We start from the raw sequence: 26,669 nt of genomic DNA on the forward strand, positions 1-26,669 counted from the left end.
TTACACACATCTCATTTCACTTGTCCATCACAGGTTTTCGAGGTGTTTATTATTATATTATCTCCATTTCACCAATGAGCACGCTGAGGCCACAAGAGGCCCACACTTGCCTACATCGCATGGCTGATGAGGGGTGAGGTGGATTCCATCCACTCCAGGCCGGGTCCAGCGACTGACCTTTGGATGAATAGGGTTCCTGGATGCAAATCCCAAGCCCATTAAGAAGTAGTTGATTATCTGAGTCTCATTTCTGAGCTGTCCTTGAAGCTGAGTCTGTCAGGCGTTCCCTGAGGTCCCGTTTTCAGTTCTGGGTGAGACTCTCTAATAACAAGGACTCACTTGGCAGTGAGATGCGGGGCATATGTTGTCAGCTCCTGGCTCTTGATGAATTGGTTTAACAATTGTTTATTTCCGCACAGGAATTACAATATTTTAATTTCAAAAAGGATTCAATTTATCTAAAGAATCATGGTTATTCAGGTGTTTACACAATTAAGGCATGGGTCAGCTTCGGCTCTTCTGGCGTAGGGGATTTGAGGGAAAGAAGATGCCAGAAGCGCTGGGTTTGAGATAAAACCATGTGGCTCAGTGAAGGTGGGCTCTTCAGCAAGTCTCCTAGCCTCTCTTTTCTTGTCTGAATATTGGTGGTAAAAATCCCTACATTCTTTAATTAAACACACACACACACATAATCTCTAAGATTATGTGAGAATCCAATAAGTTAGCACACGTACAAACATGAACATACTTAAAATATGTAAAATTTTAATATTTAATTAAAAATATTAGAACTAGAGAAAAATGACTGTCATTACTATGGATTAGGAAAAGGCACAGGAAAATTTCCCTTTAAAAAAGATCTGCTGTGTAAAATAAGAAACGATCCTAACATACGATGCCCACACTGTGGGAAACACAAAAGACCTAAATAATAAAAATTATCTGTTCCACCCAACCCTCAAACCAAAAGTGCCCCGAAAGATTTCTTTCAAAATCCATCTTTTAAGAGGCTCATTTGGGTTACAAAACTCTTACGAAATGCAAATCTCTCCCAGAAGGGAGAAGGCCATGAATAATTTGTTCTTTAGTGAGATGTAGCTACATCATCCATCAGTAATGCACAGACACTTTGCAGAAACACAGAAGTTGTGAAGTGCAGCCATCCTTTCTGAGCTGGATGGGCTAGGAAGACGGACAGGATCAGAACAGGCACTGACAAGGGAAGACTGGCGTGCGAAGGGTTAGTTTGGGACACAAAGGAAAGCTGTGGTGACAAAGGAGAAAAAGAGTGCAGAAGGAGGCGGCCCACAGGTGGATGTGAGGCTCCTGCAAGCAACTCCCTTCCAGCAGATGCTGATCTCAGCCGCGCCTCCAGAATGATGAGGACCCTGATTTAAGCTCGCTGCACGCCAGACACCGCACTCACACCCTCCACATGCGTTAGCTGTTTCTTAGGCACGGCATCCTCATCATCACATCAGAAGTATCCTCAGCACCACCCTTCTAGAGATGACAAAATGGTGGTGCAAAGAGAAGAAACAACATGCCAACGTCATGCATGTATGAACAGGAGGAGCCAGCATTTGAACCCAAGTGCCCTGGCTCCAGAATCTGTGTGCCCAACCATTATGGCACCTATATTTTTGCATTTGGGGGTGCATCAGGAGGGAGGAGGAGTTGTGCACTGGCCACTGCAGCAGGAAATCTGCAAGTCTCCCTTCTGTCCCTCACCCCTGGTTTCTCAATTCATGTTTCAGGGCCTGGCACATAGTAGGAACTCCCCTATTTGCTGAATAAATGAAAGAAAGAAGTAGCAAGATGGGGGAAAGTCATACTGATAAATTTTGCTAGGGGTTTTCCTGAGAGCAAGTCTTCCAATGCATTCATATACATAGGATTTCTCAGCGTCAGCACTGCTATAGTTAGGGCCAGATAATTCTCTGGTGTGTGTGTGTGTGTGTGTGTGTGTGTGTAGGGGGCGGCCTTGTGCATTGCAGGATGTTTAGCAGCATCCCTGGTCTCTACCCACTACATGCCAGGGACACCCTCCCAAGAGGTGTGACAAATAAAAATGTCTCCAGACATTGCCCAGTGTCCCTGGGAAGCAAAATTGCCTCTGGCTGAAAAGCCTTGCTATACAGAGCCACACAGGACCAGAAACCGAAGCTCTGCTATACCTATGGAACAGGTATGCTCTGATGCATCCCTGCCAAGTAGAGTTATAAATGGGGCTCAAACACTGCCAATTCCATTATCTCCTAGGCACAAGCTTCAGAGAGTGAGCTAGGGAAGTCCTTGCTGGCACATTGATGGTTCTGTTCTGTCTCCTCTGGAGCAGCTTTCATTCATGATTTTGCTAATTGATACCGATGCATACCTTCCACTAAGATCCTGTGAGGCAGGTAGTCTTATCATAGCGCTGTGGATAAGGAAATGCAGCAAGGAATTACATTACTTGCCTAAGGACAGTCTAGATCAGATTGGAAATATTTTTTTTTAGTCTTTCAAAGAGTTTTTATCTCCTACATGTCATTCCAATGCTGTCTGCAGAGAATGCTGCACTCAGGAAGTGCCCACTGGGACAGATTTTAATATGAATTTTGACACAGATGGAATTTTCTTCAACTATTTCCTTGTAAAATAGATTTTACTGATTATTTTTGTTTCTTGGAATCGATTTGCTTGTTATTAGGTTGGTGCACAAGTAACTGCGGTTTAAAAGGTTACAAAAATAATTGTAAAAACCGCAATTACTTGTGCACCAACTTAATTTTACTTTCTCCTGGCTCTTTAAATCAACTTAAAAATGCTGCTGTCTGATTTGTCATAATTCTAGATCTTGTTCTATCCTGGGGCATCTCCTGGGGGTGTGGGAGACCCAGAAGAAGGGGGTGGCCTCATCTGTCACAGGCAGCTGGGGACAAATCCCTAGATTAGGATGGGCCTCAGTTTCCTCATTTGCAAACTGAGATTTCCATAGGTTTTTCCTATGTCTAAAATTCTCTGAATTTGTTCCATATACTTTTCCGAACAAAATTTCCCCCTTATCTATATTTCCTTATACCTGTGTTTTATTTGCAAACTATGTGATGAGCAAATCTCTGATACTTAACCTTATGAGAGTAAAGACCTGTATAAATAAGGATCAAATTAAAAATGCATACATGTCATTGTTAACAGAGAAAGCAGAAAACACTACTCAAAAGAACAAAGGCCCGATAAAGCCTTTTGAAATTCTTTACTTCACATTATAGGTTGATTCAAGACACCTGGGTTATATTCTTTGCCAAAGTCATGTAAAATGTGATAGTGGTTTTAACATTCTTACAAGATGTGCTTTATACCTCTGTTGAGTTCTCACAAGCCCCATTTGTTCTTTTTTTTAGAGCAAACTACTCTCTTCCAAACTGGGTTTTGATTGCTAACAAGGGAAATATTTTGACAATATGCATTTTTTTTCCAACCAGAAAAGTTCTGCAAAGATAAAAAGCGTTGTTGAAGTACACTTGCAGTTTGTTCAAACAATGTCTGAATAAAACCATTAAATGTAAGGAAGGCTAATTTTTGTAAAGCCTGTTAAACACAGGCTTTCCATGGTTGTACTTTCTTTAACATGTTTTTCTACTACCTTGATTTTAAGTATTATTTCACCAAGTTCAGCTCAACTTCTTGAATCTCTCCATAGTCAAAAGAAGAAGAAGAAGAAAATAGACAGTTGCGGGAGAAAAGTGATCTTCTGAAGAGTTGGCCCTTGCGTGTATTTTGCAAAGCTTTTCCTAACAGTCAAATAATTTCAGTGGCACCACCAGCCCCCCGCCTCCTAATCACACAGTCAATTCAGGGTCTCAGATCGGGATGAGCAGACCCAGGAAGAGCCAGAGAATGTTCATGGTCCTGGGATAATGATCAACTCTGGGCAATTTTTGCTCCTACTGAAATAAGCTGTTGATCAGTGCACCTCCAGGGTGAGTAAACAAGACGGAGGGAAAAGGGAGTAAAGAATTGAGAACACCAAGGCAGGAGCTCAATCTGGGCTAAGCCATGCACTTTAGGGAGGCAGGAGCTTCTGGAGAAAAGGGATGACGGAACAGCTGGGGATGAGCAGATAACAGGTGTAACAACTGCTCTATACGAATAAAAGCAGCATGACACCCAGCAAGGATGCAGACAGATGGTGTTATTGCATAGAGAATACAAATGTCCCGTTCACAAAATGCAATGCAGCGACCCACTCTGAAGAACGTAGTCAGGATTGCTATAGGTGCCATGGGTGCCATGGATGGCAGGAGCATGTGGTGGGCACCAGGAGCTTCCAGGTAGGTTAGATAGATCCCGCCCAAGCCTCAGTTGGTAGGAGGGATCATCAATGATGAACATTGAACTTAATAAATAAAATGGAAGTTTCCCTGAACAGGAGACGCCACACTGGTCATTCTAAGCATAAATGATTAGGATTGAAGGCAGGTCTAATTCTATAGCACAGTAAGGAAGATCACTTGTAGGGTATGTTTTCTTGGTGTACAATGGATACCTGCTAATAATCTGGCTTGATGTGAGTGTCAGGAGAGCACCTGCATGCAGCACACGCAGGGAAGTCTCTGAGTGGGGTTCCTGGGCCAGCAGCAGGGGCATCATCTGGGAGCTAGTAGAAAAGCAGACGTTCAGGCCCTGCCTTGGACCCACTTAATTAGCATCTGCATTTTTAACAAGATGCCCAGGCTACTTACATGCACATGAATGATTGAGAGGCACTAGTTTAGGTAATTGGCAGGGTGGAACAAATCGGCAATACCAAAAAGAAAAACAAAGTGATACTTTTCAAATGTAAAATTTCCAAGTTTAATTTAAATTTTTGCTAAAACCCTCTCAAAAACTATCAGAAAAACAGTGATAGGAGTACAAGAACCACACACACACAATTATATTTTGGCCAGTGAGTATGTTGTCTAGTGAATTGGAATCTATGTACCAAACATATGAATCAAGGCAGTATGATTAAAATGCATTTGAGGAAGAAAGAGACTGATGTAACATCCAGTAGCACTTAGAAAGCCATGGCCATCGGAACAGGTATCGCCATGAAGACAGGGCTCTAATCCTCTGACACAGGCGTTCCAGAGTCTCAGATCTGACGGCACCAGTGCAGAGATGGGAACTATTTATTTATTATACTTTATACTGAGTTCTGATGCGGACTGACAATGGCAGATAGAAGCTTAGAAACACATCTCTTAATGTCATGAAGAAGCAGGAGTTGCTCTGGAGTACGAGCTCCCTTATTTCCTATAAAATTCCTAAGCCGGTAAATGCGTAACACTTTTTCTTCAGCAAAAAACAGTGTGTAAACAAAATTAACCATGTGATACTCCGTGTACTTGTTCAGTGTAATAATATGTAGATTACCAATCATAGGAGAGAGTGCACCCTTTTGTTTAAATCCTAAGTGTTACTGAATGTTGGTTCAGTGCTTTGAGTATAATGGCTGCTTCAAATTTGTTAGCCAATCCCATCGGGAGGCTAATCCCACTGGGAGCTCTATGAGATGTTTTGATTTTTACTTTTTAAAGAAGAGAAGTCATATGTGGGATATAAAACTAAAAGCAACAAATGAACAACATAAACAAGCAAAGAAACAAAAACTCATAGACACAGACAACAGTTTAGTGGTTACCAGAGGGTAAGGGGTGGAGATGGTAGAAGAGGGTAAGGGGGATCAAATATACAGTGACGGAAGGAGAGCTGATCCTGGGTGGTGAACACACAATGTGATACATAGATGATATATTATAGAATTGTACACCTAAAACCTATAGATTTTACTAACCAATGTCACCTCAATGAATTTAATTAAAAAAAAAGTCAATAAATGTTTCACTTCCAAAAAACCCTGTACAATAGACATTCTATGAAGGTAAGATAAAATATGTTCTTGAAAATGTACTAGCTACGAAAAGTTCAATTAAATATCAACCCTGTGAGGGTAAAGAAGGCTAATATTTGTAGACCATTTTCCTACCTACAAGATATTTTTGTGACACAATTGGTATTGGTTGAGTGCCAGGTGTAAGGGAAATCCTGAAGTTTGAGCTTCTAAATCAGTAATGGTAACTCTGCAGCCCAAGTGTGCTATTCAAGTGGAACAGATACCCCAAATGAGTAAGGAGCTGGTAGGAAAAACTTACAATAAAGTCATGATCATCTATATTAATTGCAAAAACAGGCAGCGGACATCCCAACTCTTAGAAACAACATGTATACAAAAATAAACAGCTTAGTCACTAAACCATATGGCTATTAAAAAATGGGGTAGATTGTTCCATAGTGGCTAACATACCCCAGAATCCATACCAAATTTTGGAAATAAAATCATGTGAACCAGAACAATGACCTTCCATAACAGGCACTGTGCATGTTCCAGACAATGGGAAATTCAGACACACAAACAAAAGACAAACAACAAAACCTGCCAAAAAGGCATAGGAAACACCTGCTATTTTTTTAAAAAGTGGAACAATAAACTAATGATTATTTCATATTGAAGGTTTTAAAATCATATATGCTTCACTGTAGTGACCACAAAATGAGATTTAAAAAATTGTAGGAAAAAAATTGATGCAATAATATCTATAGTTTAAATGGAAATTTTTTTGTCTTTTCGGGTTATCTCTAGTGGCAATAGGAGAAAAGACCTTCAAAGACAAAAAAAAAAAAAAGCTTAATTGTCTTCCAGAAATAATACATATTAGAAAAGAATCACAATTAGATACAAACAGTAAAATGTCTCCAAATTTTTAAAGAATACCATAACACTGATTTTTCTGAAAATATGGGACAAATTCCAGTGAAACTACACAGGATGACACTTCTCATTTCCATATTCCTGACCTGTCAAAGACTTACGAAATTCTGAAATAACTCATAAATCATATGAAATAAAAATGGGTCAATTTGGCTTGGTTTTCAGAGACAAAAACTTCTTTTAAAAAACCAAAAATGTCTGTTGAAAGGTTTTGGAAAATTTGTTCTCTTTGTGCTGACCCCACCCCATGCAAAGGCCTGTGCCTGTCCTTTCAAAGGATCCACCTCAACTGGGGTCCACGGGGCAGGGGGCCTGGCTCAGGGAAATCAATGACACCATTGTCAATAACTTCTGGAAATATTCAATTGTAAATACTTCTTTTATGTTTAAAGTTTCCATGAAAACTTCTGTAAGGACACTTGGCTACTCTCGGGGCATGGGGAGGGAGGTGGAGGGCTATAGCATCGTTCTATAAAAAAAAGAAAAAAGTCAGGGAATTCCCCCAGCTACTCAGGCTGGAAATGTGACCCTGGACGTGCCCACAGGCTCCTGTCTCCTTTCCCCTCTATGAGCCAACTCCCTGTTGGTTTATTCTGGGAATTCCTGCTGACGCAAAGCCAACAGAATATAGAAAATCGATGGGCCAATAAATGGTGGAAATGGGAATGACAGTGAATTCCTGGAATAGCCAAAGTCAGAGACCACAGGCAGAAAAGTTTAATTCTAGAGTTATCTCATGGGACAATGCCACCTCCCAAAATATTTCCCAAAGAACAGGAATATCAATGCCAAAAGTAGAAATACATCAAGAACACTTGATGGTTTTAAAAATATTTATCAATTCCTGTTCAAAGTGCTTAGAAACATCTAGACTAGGCTTGACGTAAAAACTTGATAAATGTAAAAATATAATAGTGTATTCAAGTAAAGTTTCAGGGCATTAAAAATACACACTGGACTTCATTTTTAATTCTAAGATAAGATTAAATGGTAAAAATAAGTCAAATCCCATGTTGAACACATGATCAAGGGTTTTCCATGATAGTCAATTGCTATTCTTCTGGAAACACACAAAAGATAAAAATATGTAATAAATATAGAATATATAAAATTAAAATACATAAATATACATATGTATGTGTATATATACATCTATGGTGTATACATTTCAAAATCCCAAGCTTATTTATTGTATCATATATACTGTAATTCTAAGAAGAATTATCTTATTCTCGGAACTTTCTCTTGCTACTTCAGTGACTGCTGCGAAAAGATGCAGGAGATAGTGCAGAGTCCCTCATCCTCCATAAATGCCAGTTTCAAAGGACTAATGTATTCATCTTTCTGATCAACATGGGATTTCCATTACTCATCTTTCCTTCCAAGATAACTGACATTTTTGAAGGGCACCCTTTTTGTTAAATTTTATATCCTTCTACTAAAGAAGTCTTTTTAATGTTCTGGAATTAAGGCGTTCATTTCCATCCACAAAGTTCTTTTTGTTTACTTCCTTAGTCTGATTATTCTACTCGAGGGTATGCAGATGGCTACATATCCCTTTTCAGCAATGGTATCCTCAAAATAAAGTCCTAAAAATACCAGTGGCAATTAACATTTAGAAATCTCCTTTTTGGTGAGTAGCAATCCTCATGGAATGTCTGTGTTTGAATCACATCAGTATTAGACAAGTAAAAGAGAGAGAAAATATCAAGGGCAGAAGAGCACCCTCATTTCCCCCATCTCCAAATCGGAAATTTGAGCTACACCTTTTAATAATTTCACAGGAATCAAAGGAAAATCCAGGATCACATTTCAAAAATTAATCGCACAAATGGGAGACCAAGCATCAAAAAGCAAAAACTAAGAGGAACACAACAAAAAAACTTCCTGAAAGGAAAAAAAGAAAAAGGATTTTTAGGAGAAACACACTGATTGTGAGACAACGCAGTCATGTATTAGGTAGAAAATGGTGCCATGGTTTTACGACAGTGTTTTAGAAGCACAGCATCCAGACCCAGGGTGAAAACAGTTTCACTTCTCTCCTCACTGCTCAGGCAGCTGCTAGGAAGCTAAGTTCAAACCTGAAGGCCAGGACCTAAGAAGGGAAGTGAGAACGTGAGGAAGGTGATTAGAATGAGGTGACTGCTTTCACATGAGCAATTAGTCAGGAAGCTGGGGGTGCAGTTAAAGCAACAATCCATACTTTGATGTGGAAAAGGTTAGGAGATCATGTTCATTCCTGAATTCTGCTGAGGTCAGTACACTTGCAAGAAATAGGGTTCTCCCTGGGGGTAGGTAAAGGGACGATTGGAGAGAAAGCTCACTGGAGTCTGAGGAGCTTGGTGGTTGGAGTGAAATACTGGAGGACGGACATCAACACAGCATCGAAGTCTGCGTGTATTTGTGGGGTGGGATGGGGCAGGTGGGATTCCTGATGAGACAGTGGTTGTGTATCAGAGCTTAACTTGCCCGATATTGCAGCTTTCTCAAGAGGTTTGGTGATAGTGTCCATAAGGTCATTGCCACGATGGGATGCCACCCCCTGTATGCTGCGATGGTTATTCTGGTCTGATGAACCATTTGGCATTAGTGTCGAACCGTGCCTTTGTTCATGGTGTTACATTTTAGTGGTCTAATCATGACTGACGACCATCTGACGCTACTCATCTAGCTATAACTAAACGCATTATTTTAATAGCCTTCTTGGATTTCAAATTAAACATCCTAATGCTGTTATTTAGTTCAACTCCCTCTTCCTTGCCTCTAGTTGACTGGGAGTTAAAAAATGACTGTTTCAATATAATACAATTATGACACTAATATAACTTTATTCTACAACTTGGAAAGGTTAATCCTATGTTTTCAGGATGCTCTTTGTTCATCTCCTATACAACACTTGAGAAGAAGCAAGCTGATGTCACTCCCCTGGCATCTCTTGCTTTCAAAATATACTCTTTAAAAGAAAAACAAGCTCATGAAAAACACTGGCTAGAGGAGAAATCATTTCTAAGAAAGATGTGAAGTTTATAAGGGAACAGAAAGAAATATCCTAGAGGCTCACATATATTTACTTTATTTCTTGTCAATGGCCTGTCTGTCATCGGGTTTCTTTTCAAGTAAAGTTGTGCAATGAAATCTTATTGTCTTGAAATTTTAAGTGGGACTCAACATTATATGAAAGTCTCAAAAAAAATTCTGTCTTTGAAGAAAAGTTGAACTTTTTTAGTTTAACTTTTAGGAGTTAGATTATTTTCTTTCACAATAATATATTATACTTTTCATTAATCGAGGTTTTTAAAAATAATTTTTTTCTCTAGGCATATATAAATCTATGCTGAGTTTTTTTCCCCCCCTGTTAAGTTATCAGGAAAGTCTGTCCAACTTCCTTTCCTAGAGTCCTTTAAGAACAGAACAAATACTCATCGGTTTCAGATGTATTCTTCCATCTTTCCCAGGTATGATGCTGGAAATAAGACTTGTCAATGTACTAAATGAATAATTCTATCATCCTATTAAGAGAAATACAAATATTTGTAAAATATCTGATGTTAAATGAATTCACCCCAAGGTCTTCGTGTGAGGAAGCCTGCCTCCGTGTTTCAGAGTTGTGCTTGAATTATTTGGGTTACTTATTCAATCCCATATTGTAGGTTGCAGTGGTGTGTGGTTTGGTGCCATGGGCAGAGACAGTGAAATCTGTTATAGATTCATGCGTGTTGCCCTCAGTGAGTGGTGTATCCTGGCTGCCTGGGTATAAGATTTGCCACTTCTCTAAGATGAGTTGAAAAGAGTAGGATGTTAAAAGCAACATAAATAAAAGAGAACTACTTCCTAAAGAGTCACAGGGTTTTGTTAAATTTTGTTTCAAGTTGTTGCAAATTCATTCGTCCTCAAAGGCCATGGCAATATGTCTTTGAACAAACCTAAGAAAGGCTAGTTTTGAGAGATGCTAAATATGTGTGGAACGCAGAAAACTGATCTTGACATTAGGTTTCTGTTGAAATATATCTACTATCTTCACAAGGCTTTAAAAATGCTATTATTACCACTTAAGTATATTTTCTTCAAAATACTACCATGCGGAGCTAAAACAATGCCAACCCTTTAATTTTTATTACAGAGAGACCAACCTCACTGTAGAATTCATTTGTCCTTCTGTTTCTTGATTTGAAACAGACTTGAAGTTTGAAAAACAGTTATAGTGCCTTAGAAAGACAACAATTTAATAAAAAACATCGATTCTGACAATGCAGCCAAGAACGTATTAGGCCAAAGATATTATTTACACAGCATTAATTATTTCCGTTTCGTTTTGGTTGTTTTTTTCTTTTCTTTTTTCTTTGTGGTTTCAAAACTTTAGGAATTATCCATCCTTACTGTTCTGGATGCAAACATTTTTGTTCCTATGGCATGATTTTTAATGCCCTCACAATGGCTTAGGAGGAAAATGCCATCCGTATAGAGCTTCTACTGGGTTACTGAGGTCTCTTCCTGATTCAGTTCTTCTAGAATTTAAACTTCTAGGCTGGACACAGAGAGTGAAGGGACAGGGATATTTTGATCTTTCTCAGTGGGGACATAGTTTTGAAGGCCTCTTTGTACTTCCCATATGAGTCAGACATCTGAGGACTTGAATGATTTGGTTGTCTACGCCACAATGGACTAGTTCGGGTGGGATGCCAGAAGGATCAGACCGCAGGCTGTTTAGGGTCTCAGGCTGTGCAGTTTCTTAAACAAATTTTGAAACGCCTAAAGAGGTTAAAGATAAATTTGTGTTTACCCTAATGCTAGGGAGTATGTAGCATCTTTGCCTTTGGCTATTGAAGGACACAGGTAGTTCCCTCTGATTAAAGAAACAATAAGGCAGAGATGAGATGACCCCCGTTTCCTTCCTCACGGGGTACTCCCAGTACGTGTGCATTTCGGTGCCAAATTCAAAAGGCCCCTTGGTGAAGAAATGTGCAGACGTTACTTGCTTTGGTCATTTCTGCCATTTTTTCTCTGGTTACTATTTTACTATTTCTGGAAGAAAATAAAAAGTAATTTTAAAACTTTTCAAAACCATCTATTAGTTTTCTCTTTATTTTAGGAGCAGTCTGATGTAAAAGTACTTAGACACAATAGCACTTAGGCTCTTGTACAGGCTATCCAACTCTAAAGGACTGCTGAGATGAACTGGACAGGGAATGTTGAACATTTTTCCACATGAAGATTCAACCATTTGAGACACTCTTCCTAGTGTGTGATGGAAGACAAATTCAGAAAAAACATTTCTACTTTCTTTGAATTTGTAGCTTTTAGAAAGTATATCATATTTGGTAAGAATTTCACACTGGTCTTTACAGAAATCCTGCAATTGTTTACCGAGAATGAATAGGAAGTGAATGAAACAAAACAAAGGTCTTTGAAGATTGGCACTCCTTGTGTAACAGAAAGGGGGAAATGCTTTAATGCTATACTTGTCAAAACATTCCATCAATAAGTAGAAAAAAATGAAGGATTTCTAAAAGCAGAGCTTTAGTTTGGTTTAGGAGAATAGTTGAAATAGTCATGTCTCTTAACCCAGTTTATCAACCGTCTAATTGGAGTCTGTGTGCGATTTTCAATCAAGACTTGAAATAGTTATTATTATTATTATCCTGGTGGTGTTTCCTTGAAGCCATGAGATGCCATTTCCCCAGAACTGTCAACTTTAGACCAGAACCCAGTTAATAATTTTGTCACCATTCTTAGTGCCAGTGGCCGGTGTGGACAGCCTGTCTCCCTTAGGTTTTGCTTGCTGAGGCCAGCCCCCCCCAAATCTGTGGGAAGCTCATGGGTGCTTTTCCTTCTTGCACCAACCAGGCCTCAAGGGGTCATTATGTCCTTCTGCAAAAATCATAATGTCGGGCCGGCCCAGTGGCTCAAGTGGTTAGAGCTCCACGCGCCTAACTCTGAAGGCTGCCGGTTCGATTCCCACATGGGCCAGTGGGCTCCCAACGACAAGGTTGCCTGTTCAACAACTTGAGTCCCACAAGGGATGGTGGGCAACAACCCCTGCAACTAAGATTGAACACGGCACCTTGAGCTGAGCTGCCACTGAGCTCCCGGATGGCTTAGTTGGTTGGAGTGAGGGCTCTCAACCACAAAGTTGCCAGTTCGATTCTTTGACTCCTGCAAGGGATGGTGGGCTGCGCCCCCTGCAACTAGTAACGGCAACTGGACCTGGAGCTGAGCTGCGCCCTCCACAACTAAGACTGAAAGGACAACAACTTGAAGCTGAACGGCACCCTCCACAACTAAGATTGAAAGGACAACAACTTGGCTTGGAAAAAAGTCCTGGAAGTACACACTGTTCTCCAATAAAGTCCTGTTCCCCTTCCCCAAAATCTTAAAAAAAAAAAAAAAAAAAAAAAAATCGTACTGTCACTAACATCTCTGTTTTCCACTCTTAAAAAAAAACCACAAAAAACACAACACACATCTGATCCCAGTTTATGGTTGGGGGAACAGGATTTGCCTAGGTTAAAAAAAAATGTTAATTTTTCTTTCTCAACTCTGTTCCCTCTTCTGTCTGAGCTCTGAAAATGTCTACTCTATGGTTTGTTTGGATGTACATGCAGAAGGGAACGTAGGGATGTGCGGTTCTCCCAGAACGAGACAGTACATTTCTAGGGTAATAGACACCTCACCGAAGATTTGTAGTGTCTGAGGCATGAAGCAATTGTCTTGCACTCGCAGCACCTGGAATCAGGAGCGCAGCGTGAGTTTCTCATCATGGAGCCATGTGGTGTAGGCTGCCAGAGCAATGTGTGTGTGCGTGTGTGTGTGTGTTTGTGTGTGTGTGTGTTCATGAGAAGAGGGAGACATGGATAAATAAAATACGAAAACATTTTAAATGCTACCTCTGTACTCAGGTACTAAGATATCAATGGGCCAATGCTTCCTCATCAATCATTGAACACATACTGTACCGAGTGCAAGTGTGTTCTCTGCTAACTACATTATTTGTCAAGTATCTGCTTCGCTGCCCTGTCATGGGCAATTTCTGTTGAGGCTGATAAATTCTGGGCCACAGCCATTGTGATTAATTTTCACCAATGCCTTTCATGAGTCCTGTTACTTAATAATGTATTTTGCTTGTAGGAAACAACAGAACCCAGGGTAAAGTTTGTCATGCTTCAGAAAAAGGAAATGGTGATTTCAATGATAATGTGAATCATGTTTTTTTTCCCTAATTGCTGACTTCCAATCATCAGATTCTGTCTCTAATGATGTTCTTTGAGTTCATTCAGTGGGGAGGTATTAAAATTTCATCCTTTTAGGATTTTAATAATGTATTCTTCCGTTTGGATGAGCTCCAAACTGGCCCGATTTCTATCAAATCTGGGGAATGTTATAATGATCCTTTTGAAATTAAATATTTGTCACATTGGGGTGGGATGGGGAGTGGGCCAGAGATTCTGGAATTGCCTCTATCTTCCCCAGATACATAATTAACTCATTTCTACAACAGTTTATTAAAAGTTCTACTTGAAGAAAACGCTTTCTTAATCTTGCAGGGAAGAAAGCAAGAGTGACGTTATGTTCTGAAGCTGTGGATTGAATTACCGCAGCTCTCCTGCACCGAAGTAACCAGACAGTTTTCAGAAAGGGAGGCTTGATCAGAGCTCAAGTTGGAAAAGCAAAAACTGCAATTTCCCTGCAAATAAGGTGATGAATCAGTTAAGAAAATTCTCTCGTCTGGCTGATTGACACATTCTGCACACACACCATTTCAATGTGCTTTTGAGACAACATCCTGTTTGTAAAGATATAAGCCCAGCAGGTTACAAATCCACGTGCTACTTTCATGACACTCTGACTTTTCATGGCATTTTATTTTTGTCTAGGACATAATATCTAAAATATTCTCACATATTCACTCTAAGTTTTTGTCTCTTTCTTCCACTTTCTACCTCCACACTCACTCGAAGTGTCATCTTCAGTATGGTAGCCATTGGCCACCTGGGGCTATTTAATTGGAATTGGAGTTAACTAAAATTAAATAAAATTTAAAATTTCATTTGTCCATTTCCCTAGCCACACTTCAAATGCTCAAATAGCCATGGTGAACAGTATATAGAACATTCCCACCTTTGCAGAAAATTCTGTTGGACAGCACGGTGCTAGAATATCAGCTCCGAAAGATCAGGCATATTGACCGCTTTGCCTACTTTTGTATCCCCGGTGCTTAGACGGCGCCTGCCATACCACACGCACAAGCACTATCTGTTGAATGAATACATTTGTTTTCAAATTTTAGTAGCCAACAACTGCCTTTGCTAGGGGTCAAGTTTCACGACCTTTTCTTGGACTAGAAATAGACCCCAAATAAATGGATCACCAAAATATGAGCCTCACACGTTCCCCACTTGGAGAGCGCTGTGACTTGAGTAGGTGATAAGTCATGTAACTTCTCTAAAGAAATCTGAATGGCGTTCACCTCCCTCTGTCAGAGGGTCTCCAGCACTCTCATATGACCTTCCCGCTGCCCCCGGCCTCTCTCTTGAACCTCACTTTCCATGAGTCTCTCTTTCCTTGCTCTGCTAGAGTTGCATTGGCTGCCTCACTGTCCCCTAAACTGGCACCACCTCATGTCAGGGCGCTTACCTTAGGGGCAGGGCATCCTTCCCACTGTTCACTTGGACAAGTGTCTTGCACATAGATCATGCAAAATACATTTCTGAGTACTGAAGAAATGCAAAATTCCATTGCTAAATGGAAGCTGGGTTCCTTCTACGCTGGCAGACATGAAAGAAAATATCACTTTGAAAACACATCACTATATAGGATGTCCAAGTCACGCAGGCATTGTGTAAATCTGCTGAAATACTATTTTCCCCGTAGAAAATAACCAAGTCATTGAGTTGCTGCAGCTCCTGTGGCACCGGGTGAGCCAGAACCACCGTTGTTCCCAAGGCGCATTAAAAATAACCATTTGAAAGTGGCTGAGAGCTATGCGTAGACAAGAATTAGAAAAGCCCAGAAGCCAGGAGATGTTTCTGCTATTTCTGAATAATTCTTTGCCCTTTCTGGGCTGTGATAGTGCATAGAATAGTGGAGATGACTTCCATTTCCTGTGCTGAGCATACCATTAAAAAGTGTCTGCCTGGAAAAACAGCAGCGGGTTTGAAAAAAGGTCTGCCATCGCAGCACTGATGTTTCATTCCACACTGAAAGTGTCTTCAAATAACTAAGAAGATGGCCCATGGCTTATGGCACCCTACAGGAATTGCGGAACACATACAGTATACAAATTCTGAATTGAATCTCTCTTCATAGCACTACAGTGGTCTACCAGTATCAGGTTTGTGTTGAGCCATGTCAAGGAAAAAAAATGTTTTATTTTGAAATCTGGGTTATGCACATTTAAGTTACAGTAAGGTTTATGAATAGCAACACATGATAGAAGATACTATTATTTATAAGACTACGTGTCACCTTACAGAGAAGGTCAGGCCAAGGCTCATGGTTCAAAGCTGCTCTAGGCCCCCCGGTCCTTCCCCTAAGGGTAGGGGTCTGCTTCTTCCATCTCTCGGTGGCTACCCATCTGAGCTGACAGCAAAGATCAAAGCCAGCGAATGTCCTCCGGTTCCCGTTCATCTGTCTCCACCCACCTCTAACAGCTTTCTGCTCAGTCTTCTCTTTTCTTTCCCTTTCACTCAGTTTTTCTCTGCTTTCTTTCACTTTGATATATAGTGCCGAGTTTAAGGAATCTTGTGAGGTGAAGAATTAGTTGCTCACACTTTGTTGCAAGTCCAGGGACCCACAGACTGTGGGAAACTCAGCTACATGAAAAAAAAATGCAACAGCTAAACATAACTTGTCCCAAGTACTTAGTCACTGCTTAAGGGAGTGAGTCTACCAATTGCAGCCTCGAGGGAGTTTAGCCTCTGGTTTTGTGGCTCGTGCTGTCAAGGCCACAGAAGGTGAATGTGGGCTGGATGACTGTGGAGGGTTAGGAAAGAGGCTCATTCACTCATCCAGGGGCTGATGATGGAGCTCTGGGAATAGGTCAAAGTTGTGGCTTCTCTTTTTCCCACCGTAGTTTGACAGGACCATTGAACCACCTCAACAATTCCCAGCATTTTACACTTAAAGAATCCGTCTTTGTATTTACCAATTTTTGAAATACTGGTTGCCTAGGTAGACAGGTGCCCCGTGAAGGCTGATGTCATTAAAAAGTTGAAATTATCTATCGGATCTGAGTTTATGGTCAAAACCGAAGGGTTGGAAGAAGAGGGACCTGCCTAAGTGACTGAAAGAATGAATTAAAATTGACCTCAGTTGGAAAAATCTAAGAATTTCAAAACCTTTTTGGTGAGTTAATGTGCGAAGGCAAAACATCTTTGTCTAATCAGATGCTTCACTGGCTCTCTCTCCTGTTCCCCATATTATTAATTTTTATATCACGTGGTAGCTGTCACTCTGTTTCAATAGAAATTCTGTAATAGAAATTCACTCTGATGCTTTCCATTCAGCCACCTTCCATCTCCAAGGTGTATGAAGGAAAAAAAGAAGAAATGAATAGCAAAAGACAAGAGGACTGGACAGCTTTGTCTGGTATTGATGACTTGATGACATTTAGTAGCGGAGAAAGTCTGAGAAATTAGTTTGCTGACTTTCTTTGTGCATATCATCCTGTGTAGTACCGGTGACTTAGGACTTATAGTTTTTAATTACTCCCATATACTTCATAGGGATTATTTGAAATACAGACCCTCCGACAACAATAAAGTCTTAAATCATTTCTTGAAGTTATTTTTTTAAATTCACCAAACAACTGAAGAAGTGGTTAGGGAATTGGCTAGGGAATCATAACTCTTTGAGGACAGACAGCCAAGCCTCTTTTCATCTCTGCCTGTGTCTTTTCCCTCCACCCTGGAGAATCCCCTTCACATAGGTTAACATCTGGCAAGAGGAATGAAGACACAAAAGATTATGGTATTGGAAAAAGAACTCATCAAGAAGTCCAAAAACTTGAGTTTTGTTCTGGACCGAGACTGGAGCAGGTCATTTGCCCCTGATGTCACTGTCCTACCCTCCTGAGTGAACGAGAGGACAAGGGCTGGGTCATCCTGCTCTGACAGGGAGCGAGGAGTGCACAGACAGCTGGGCCACAGTTCCCGCCTCTTCATACCCAGCTACTGGCTAACTGGAATTATCCACGGGGCTGTGTGGTTCTGCCTGTGAGAAACAATTCTCTCTCGGGGACAATCCACCACCCACCACTCAAGGGTGGAGAATCAGGCTCGATGCATTTTACACAGAGCTTATTCATTTGGTAACATGAGAATTCATTTGGAATTGGAATCCATAGCACATTTGTGATTTTTGCTTACAGTCCAAAAGTTATCCAGTAACATACAGTTTCTGATGTTGGCTTGTCACCATGGCGAGAAACAAATGAACTCTACCCCATACCCATATAAGGCTGAGCTATCCAAGTGCTTGGGGAGTGGAGAGTTCTGCAGTCAGGCATTGTCATTGCTGCTACAGTAGCGCTGTGGGGAAAATATACAGCAAGGGACCCCAGGGGAAGCTGTGGGAAAGAACAAACTCTGCACACAGCTCTCTGAACAGCAAAATCCATCCAACTGCTATTTTTATGTATTACATTACTTAAAAAAAATACTATCAAGCCACAAGTAGGGCAGAAATAGCCCTGCTGTCCATAGGAACACATTTGGGGAAATTTGTTGATCAAATATTTAACACACATATGCCAGGTTTGTAGAACTGAAATAGACACTACATCTTAATAAATGATTTAATGAAGCGTACGCAATTCTTCTAACAATAAATATCTTCAGTAACATACTGGGTTTACTCCATAGAAAATGATAAATGGTATAGGTTTTCTTTCCTCTGTAGGTTTTTTTTCCTTACCTTTTACCATCAGTCATTTCCACCATCTTATTGATTAATATTCAATGGCACACCTGAATCAATTGGGCAGCCTTGGGTGCTGGCAGTTGAAACAACCCAACTTGGATCTGTATGGTTCAATCGCAGTGTGAGTCTAGGTCCAGCACTAATGACTATGGACCAGTACGCAGTGTGAAGAGAAGAACCATCTGAACACTACAGATAGTGGATCCCACAGGCCAGGCCCCAAAGTGGGCTATCACGTGTCTCTGTGTCTTGAACAAACTACTCAGACAATTGCCAAATCTTAATTCAATCAGTGTTGACAACCTGTCTGAAGAGAGGGAAGTCAAGTCCGCACTGGGTTCTGGATTTCTCATGTTAATCAAATTAACCAGGTGCCAATTTTCTACTTTATTTGGCAATGTATAGAAACAGACTCAAGGAATTTTCTTAATTAGGGACAATGGGAAATAAAAAGGTCTCAATCACTGTACTGTAAACCTACTAAATTGGAAAGGTCAAGGGACCCTTACAAATCTCCCTTCTAATAACCTCTTTGAAAAGATCTTTGGCATTCTGTAAGAGTACACTGCTAGGTAGATGGCATTATATATTCAAATAGTCAGAATAAGCTCATTTTACTGAAGAACAAAATTCTTATAAAAGCATTATTTCCCATAATATATATTATGTTAATATACTGGGTCTGCATGAAATAATCATACAACGTGAAAAAGAATAGACCCAGTAACCTTCTCCTCAGCTTGTTTAGGTTCTGTTTGGCTGATCACATGGAAAAGAATGCAGAGTCCCTCTATGGTCAAACTCCCTCCCACATAAGCAAGTTGCCGAGGTATTTGTATACCACTAATTTATCTTCCCTGTGCCCATATAAGGTTGAGCTAGCCAAGTGCTTAGGGAGGGGAGAGTTCTGCAGTCAGACATTTTCATCACGGCTCCAGAAGCACCGCTGGGAAAATCTATAGCAAGGGATCCCAGGGGCATTTTAAATCTCATGAAATGGCTTCTATATATTTTAAAAATACTAACCCTTGTTAAATGCTGTTAAATGATCCTCAACTAGAAATTCCTAAAGCATCAAGTCCCCACTCCAAGCAGAGGAACCCATGACTAAAACAACACCAAAAAACTGTTTTGAGGATTGCAACTCATGGTGAACATAGCACATGCAGATGAAAGCTTTGACCTAGTGGCAAGGAGCTCCTCCACTATGATCTTGAACATTAAAAAAAAAAAAAAAAATCAGCCAATGTTAGTAAATACAACCACCGCATTTATAAAGCGGTTCCCCGTCACAAATTTTACTTATTTGATTTTTGGAGGGGATTCAGGTAGGAGAGGATATATGATAAAATACCTAGCCACATAGGCCAAGCTCCAAAAAGATGGTCCTTCCTCCTGGGGGGGTGGGGATGAGGAATAGTTACTTTAAAAACTGACTTTAGGATTCAACTTGGAGAAATTTGTTTGGCACACCTAACGATTGCAATATCTGATTCCAACAACAGGGCAACGCCGGCAAGAATTCCCCATTGCGCCTCACAAGCTGGAGTTGGACAAGCATGGGTCCTAGAGGGAAATGCGCGATTCCAAAGCATAAGGATTCAAGACTCTGTGGCATGAAACGAAATACCACTCCCCACACTGCCACACACCAACATGGGCTTAAACATATAAACAATATCATTTTAAAATCAGTCACGCCAAGACTGAAACATCAGCTTTAACAGAAATGAGATGAGGGGCCAATCACTTTGATTGAACGTATTAAACCCAATATCAGGTCCATGTATCAAATTCTGCCAGATGCTACGATAATAATTTGGGGTGACCTTTTTTTCTCTCTCTTATCTATGAAATGGGCTACCTAAAGGATATTCAGGAACTGAGTAGAATAATTTTACAAGTAGAATGAATGATTCTCAGTAGTAGGACGCTGGTGCTCTCTAGTTTGAATATCTTTACTGCAGTATAAATGCAACTATGTATTCTTTATGTAATATTTTTACAAACTATATGTTTATGTATAACATAAGTATAAAACATAGTTGCATTATATATGTTTGTAGACCTACGTAGTCATAACAATGAACAAGAGAAAAGAAGCTTAAAAAAGTTAGCCTTATTCTCTACTTATTAGGAAAGTAGTACAAATTGACCCAATTTCGCATCATGTTATTCTTTGTTCTAGGGGAGAACACAGCTGTATTATATTTCTTCGGGAAAGTAGGCAATTGACTTACTCAGGCAACTTAAGGCGCTTGCATGTACCACGGAAGCATGAGGAAGGTGCTATTTATTACGATGCCATGACTTACCCGTCCTCCTTTCTCAGGGTAGCATTGGCAGCCCCCGCTGCAGTCTCTCCCTCCACAGGGCACATCAAACTTCTTCACACCCTGCAAAAATAAAACACAAGGCAAAGACCATGTTACATAAAATACTGTCAACTCCAATATGTATCATAATGGTATCTGTTGAGAGCCTTTCCAACGCTAATAGCTATCTATTCATTCCAAACAAATAGGTTTGAATTTTTAGAGCAGCTTTAGGTCCACAGCAAAAGGTACAGAGGTTCCCCATATTCCCTCTGCCCCCCCCCCCACAGGCACAGCTCCCCCATTATCAACATGCCCCACCAGAGTAGGACAAATGTTAAAATTGATGAACCCACAATGGCATGTTATTACCACCCCAAGTCCCTAGTTTAATTAGGGTCCCTCTGGGTGTTGGACATTCTGTGATCAGTAAGCCCTTTTTCACTGCCCACTAAGTGCCAGATGCCAAGCTAGATCCTGGGGCTGGAAGGCCAAGGAGAACATTCCCTGAATCCAAGGAATCTGTGTGAAGTAAACCCAGGAGGACACTGTGTTAAGAGCTTTAGTATGAAGGAGACACTCCAGGTGCACAGAGAGCGCCCATCATTCTGTCTGGAAACGTGGGGGGTGCATCCTGCAGGAGATGTTTAAGGTTAAGTTAAATGTGGCAGGGCAACTCTGGACCCCCATCCTACAACACAAACCCTAGTGAACTAAAAGACGGGGCTTCTGAGGAGGCAGAACTTGCAAATACACCTGAGAGGATGCCAAACCCTTACCTCTGTCACAGAGACACCGTGCCCTCACTGCACGCGCCTATAGAGGAAAGCCCATTTCTTTCCCTTCACCATGGGAGACACTCCCACACGCAGTAAGGAGGAGGCATCCTCAAGTATGTATTTAGTTGGGTTGGGGTGACATAATCCATTGTTTTGTCAGACCCTGAGATCTAACTCTTCAGCGAGTGTAGTGGATCACTTAAAGGAGTTCTCTGGTTGGACAATTTCAACCAGAATTGAGGGAAAAGGTGTTTCTTGCTCTTGATCTAGGTATTTTAGGTAAAAGGTGGGTTTGGATATTGGACTATGTCTGAGCTTTTCCCTTCAGACTGTGTTCACAGTACTAAATATTCTGAGTGGAAAATGACAATCAGATTGGCTCTCTTCTCTCTCCTCTCTGATCAGCCAAGCCCTGCTTCCTCCCATGCCTCCCTTCCCTGCCCCCCGCCCTCCGGTGAGTTAGTACAGCTGCTCCCAGGGGAATCTCTGTCTGGCTCATCACCCTTATCACCTTCGCCCAGACTCTCCATCCAGCAGGCACTTACACTCAAGGGACCCAGGGTACAGGAAGCTTCCGGTGTGCACTGAGCCAAACCTTACCATGCAAGCAACACTCCCCAGATAACAGAACCCATTGTAACTTGAAACAAAACTGCATTTCTTATTTCGCTTAGCATGATGTTCTCAAGATCCATCCATGTCGAGAAAAAGTCAAGAGCCATATGATTTCACTCATATGTGGGATATAAAACTGAAAGCGACAAACGAATAAGACAAACAAACAAACAAAAACTCATAGACACAGACAACAGTTTATTGGGTACCAGAGGGAAAGGTGGGTGGCGGGAAGTAGAAAAGGGTAAAGGGGGTCAAATATACGGAACGAGATTTGACTTTGGGTGGTGAACACGCAATGTAATATACAGATGATGTATTGTACACTTGAAACCTATATAATGTTATTAACCCATGTCACCCCAATAACAACAATAAAACGACAATAACAAACAATATTGTTGTTTAATAACAACAATAAAAAAAAGAACTGCATTTCACCCCAGCTTTTCCATTCTCTTGTGACTTAAGTCTCAATGACTAAACAGGATGGTCATTTGGGAACTCCCTGTGCAAGTTTTTCTGTCTAATTTTTATGCTAGCACGCCTGCCAGAACCTTCCCTGTTCCTGACACAGCACTGAATGTTCACATGGAAAGGCAGATGATGTTGCCTGGCCGCCTGTGTAACTCCTGCTGCCATGGCTTTTCTGAACATTCAACCTTGGATGGGCACACAAGTGAATGCTGATTCGAAACCACCTGGCCAGAGTTTACCTTAGACCTCAACAACTGCTAGATGTTCTTTCTGTAGAGATGATAAATTCCTTTCCTTTGTTAACCATTTTCTACCAGAGAGGTCTTATTTGAGAGTTTCACATTTTTTTGGTATGTGTTCTTATTATAATGCTTACCCTAATCTAGTACCTTGATATATCAGCCACTCCTTTAAAGAATTAAAAAATATCTGAAAGTCTCAAATCCTTTAAAGAAACCAACACCCGGAAAGACGTTTGAATCTCGTTTTGGTTATCTTTCTGGTCTGCGCGAGGTAATTAGACAGCTTGAGTTCCGTAGTGTAAAAGGTAACACGTATAGAATCCTTTCGCATCCTCAAAATATGATTCTAGGTATTTGCCAATTTTTCACAGCTTCAGTGTTTGTCTATAGTGGGGCTCATTTTTAAATTCCATGACTTTGAATATTTGGTTTTCATAAATCCAACTCCACGCTAAGCCATTGGTTTTATGGATTACCCTTAGCATCAAAGACAGAAGTCTAGATGGGCCACCACATTTACGCTTTGTATGACGTATGGTTGTGAATAGGCGCCTTGGCAGGTATCCCTGGTTCATGCAATAATTCATTTACCAGTTCTTTGGAAAGGGAGGAGGACTCCTCAGTCTAAAGGGTGAAACATAAACTCATATTCTCCATCTGCTGCTTCACATGCTATTTTTACTTCTGATTTTAAAGCCACTTGCCAAATCCCTGTATATAAATCAATGGCTGAGATGATTTTAATGGTTTCAAATTGATCTAACAGACTCTCTATTCTAGGTTTAGGCTATGCACAGGATTTAGTTATAGAAATGAGTTCTTCATAACCTGCTTAAAATTTCCTAATATTTTTAAATTTTATTTTTGCTTTTGGAACCAGGACTTGAAGGCCCGATTAACTCCTGGTTTCAATACGTTTTCAACCATGTGTCAATGGCTCAGATGCCCTGTCTTAGGAGGTGAGGAACACATCATCAAGAGGCAGCTTTCCATCTTATACGCCTTAGCCAACTTCTGTCATGGAAATTCCAGCCCGTGTGTGTGTGTGTGTGTGTGTGTGTGTGTGTGTGGTGTGTGCTGTGTTGTGCATGTGTGTTTTCCCATCAGCATCTTACACATCCTACAGAGGGACTCTTATGAATTCCAACATCTACAAGAGCTCTAAGTACCACATATTGGAATGTCAGATCTCCAGGATGAACGTAAGTATTTACTTTACTAGGGCAGGGCATATGTTCCAGACGTCTCTTAATGACTGTACAAGTCTCAGACCTGAGCTTCCACATTCCCCTGATGGGACCTGGCCACTGGGACCATCTCAAGACACGAATGCCCTTCTGAGGACCTTGGATGAGGAGTGTGTGTACTGCTCTGGGGAGTCCTATGTCTGTGTCTCAGCCCCACCTCCACCCCACCCAACAGAAGAATATTAAAAGCTCACACCAACCACTGCCCATGCTCCAAGCCCTTGAGTCTACCCTTGCCTTTATTGTTCAACACAACTCAAGGACACAGCATGATCCTTCTTCTTGTCAGCTCCTTAATAAAGATGACTGGTTTCCTCCCACCCTACCTCTGCCCACCACCCTCGAAGGTGACAAGCTGGCCCTGGTCCAGCTCTTCAGTTTCAGAGTCTCTAGGAGGGCATGCTCTCACCTGTATGGTCAGGCTCTCTGAGAAACATCAGTTAAATCCTCCATTAGTTTCTCACTTCAAGTCTGAATCCCTATTGGTAGCACTGTGTAGAGCATATTGCAAAACGCTGCTCTCCCAGGGCCCCCTGCAGGTCACTGAGGTTGCCATCTAAGCATCTAAGGAGGACAGTTCGTGCCCAGGGCCAGGAGGCTCCCGTAGACCCTGCTTGGGGTATGGAAAGTGTCCACCGTGATGGACCAGGCACCATCTAGTCAACTGAGCTGACCAAACTCTCATGCTTGTTTCAAGGTCCTTCATCCTAGGGCAGAAAAGGGCTCATGGCCCAGTGGGACCAATTACGCTGAAGATCTGTGAAAACTGGTAAGGGGTCTTACCCACTGGAGAACGCTGGAATCTAACATGGACAAGTCCTATGGCCTCATATTCACACAGAAATTGCTCCCACCCAGCCTCTGGGATCACGAAGGAGCCTGAGCCACACGCTTGGAGTGTTCCGGGGAATGCTTCCCTTCAGCTGTACCAGTGAGAGAACACGTAACTCCCCCAACTCCAAACTAATCTGACAGCTGGAAGGGGCTTGGGGATAACTCATCTACCCTTTCACTTTGCAAATTCCTTTATTCCTTCATTCATTCATCACTGAATGTTTCCTCTGGGTGATGTGCTGTACTGGGCCATGGATATAAAGTGAGAAACAGATCATATGAACAAGTTGACAAGAAAATTAAGTAAATAAGCAATGAAACTCACATAATTTAAACTATGATGAGTTCCATTAAAATCATACCAGATAACAGACAGGACTACCTTAGCCGAGCTCTTTCCTTATTGTGTTTCCTTCTTCTTACATGCCTACCCCACAAAGGATAACCTCCCTGCCATCTGACCTGGGGCCCTGTGGCTATAACTGAGGGGACAGAGAACCACTCGCCTCCAGCCTAGGAAGTAAGACGTCTGGATTAATATCAGGGAATCAGGAGCATCTTGAATTAGAGTGAATTTGAACCCATTCTTCTTACAAACCTCATGATGCCCCTATATGGCTATATCCCCCAACTCTTGGCTCAGGACTCAGTTTCAATCCACTGCCACTTTATAATCCAGCACAAAGATAGCCCACTGTCTGGAGGTCCTGTGGGCACCGCAGAGGGGTTTGGAGTGGACATGGAGCTCTGCCTGGTGGTGGGGAAGTACTGGGTGGGACGTGCTCAGTCCTCTTTGTTCAACTGAAACCATCTGACCTGCTACCAAGATACATGACCACTTCAAACTGTCGCTCTCACTTCCAAACTGGGAAAGGAGTTTGACTAGGAGGATTCATCATTAATTTATTCAGCAAACGAACAAACATTCACTGACTGAGGATTTGCAGATGCTCCCATGCTGCCAACTACCTGGTCACCCACCAAACTTGAGACTAGGCCCCACTGGACTCATCTGCTCCTTCCACAAAATGTAGAGAAGTTAAGGAGGTCGCGAGAGGCTTTGTAGACCCAGGGAAAGGGATGTTCATTTGCTATCATTGTCAGCTCATGAGACCACCAAAAGTGTTCCACTCAAAAGTAGAACTGAGAGTTTTGAAAAATAAATGTGAATTACACGTTCTGGAAAATATGATAAAGAGCAGCTTAAACATAAGAAGCATAGTAGACTGAGAATGTGACTGAGGTACGCCTGGAAGAGATGAAGAATGGGTAATCCTTGCAACAACTAAGAGGAACAAAACCCACATTGGCAAGGGAGGAATAGAGTGGAGTGGAGGGAACCATGGACACTAAATGAGAGAGAGAGAGAGAGAGAGAGAGAGAGAGAGAGAGAGAGAGAGAGAGAGAGAGAGGTGAAGACAGTGAGCAAGGAGTTTGAGAACTAC

The 26,669-nt window shown here is 41.3% G+C and overlaps 1 protein-coding gene across 2 annotated transcripts in view; it reads right to left on the bottom strand.

The window, feature by feature from the left end:
* COL4A2 (collagen type IV alpha 2 chain) overlaps positions 1-26,669 on the bottom strand; it is a 182,980-nt gene that overhangs the window by 111,781 nt on the left and 44,530 nt on the right. For both annotated transcript variants that reach the window (XM_074329518.2, XM_019731070.3), the window contains exon 4: positions 21,031-21,111. In XM_074329518.2, coding sequence (XP_074185619.1) covers positions 21,031-21,111 — 81 coding nt within the window. The remainder of the gene's footprint in view (positions 1-21,030; positions 21,112-26,669) is intronic.

Source organism: Rhinolophus sinicus, chromosome 16, assembly GCF_057876585.1.
Source record: "Rhinolophus sinicus isolate RSI-liver-muscle chromosome 16, RSI-T2T, whole genome shotgun sequence".
NCBI lineage: Eukaryota > Metazoa > Chordata > Mammalia > Chiroptera > Rhinolophidae > Rhinolophus > Rhinolophus sinicus.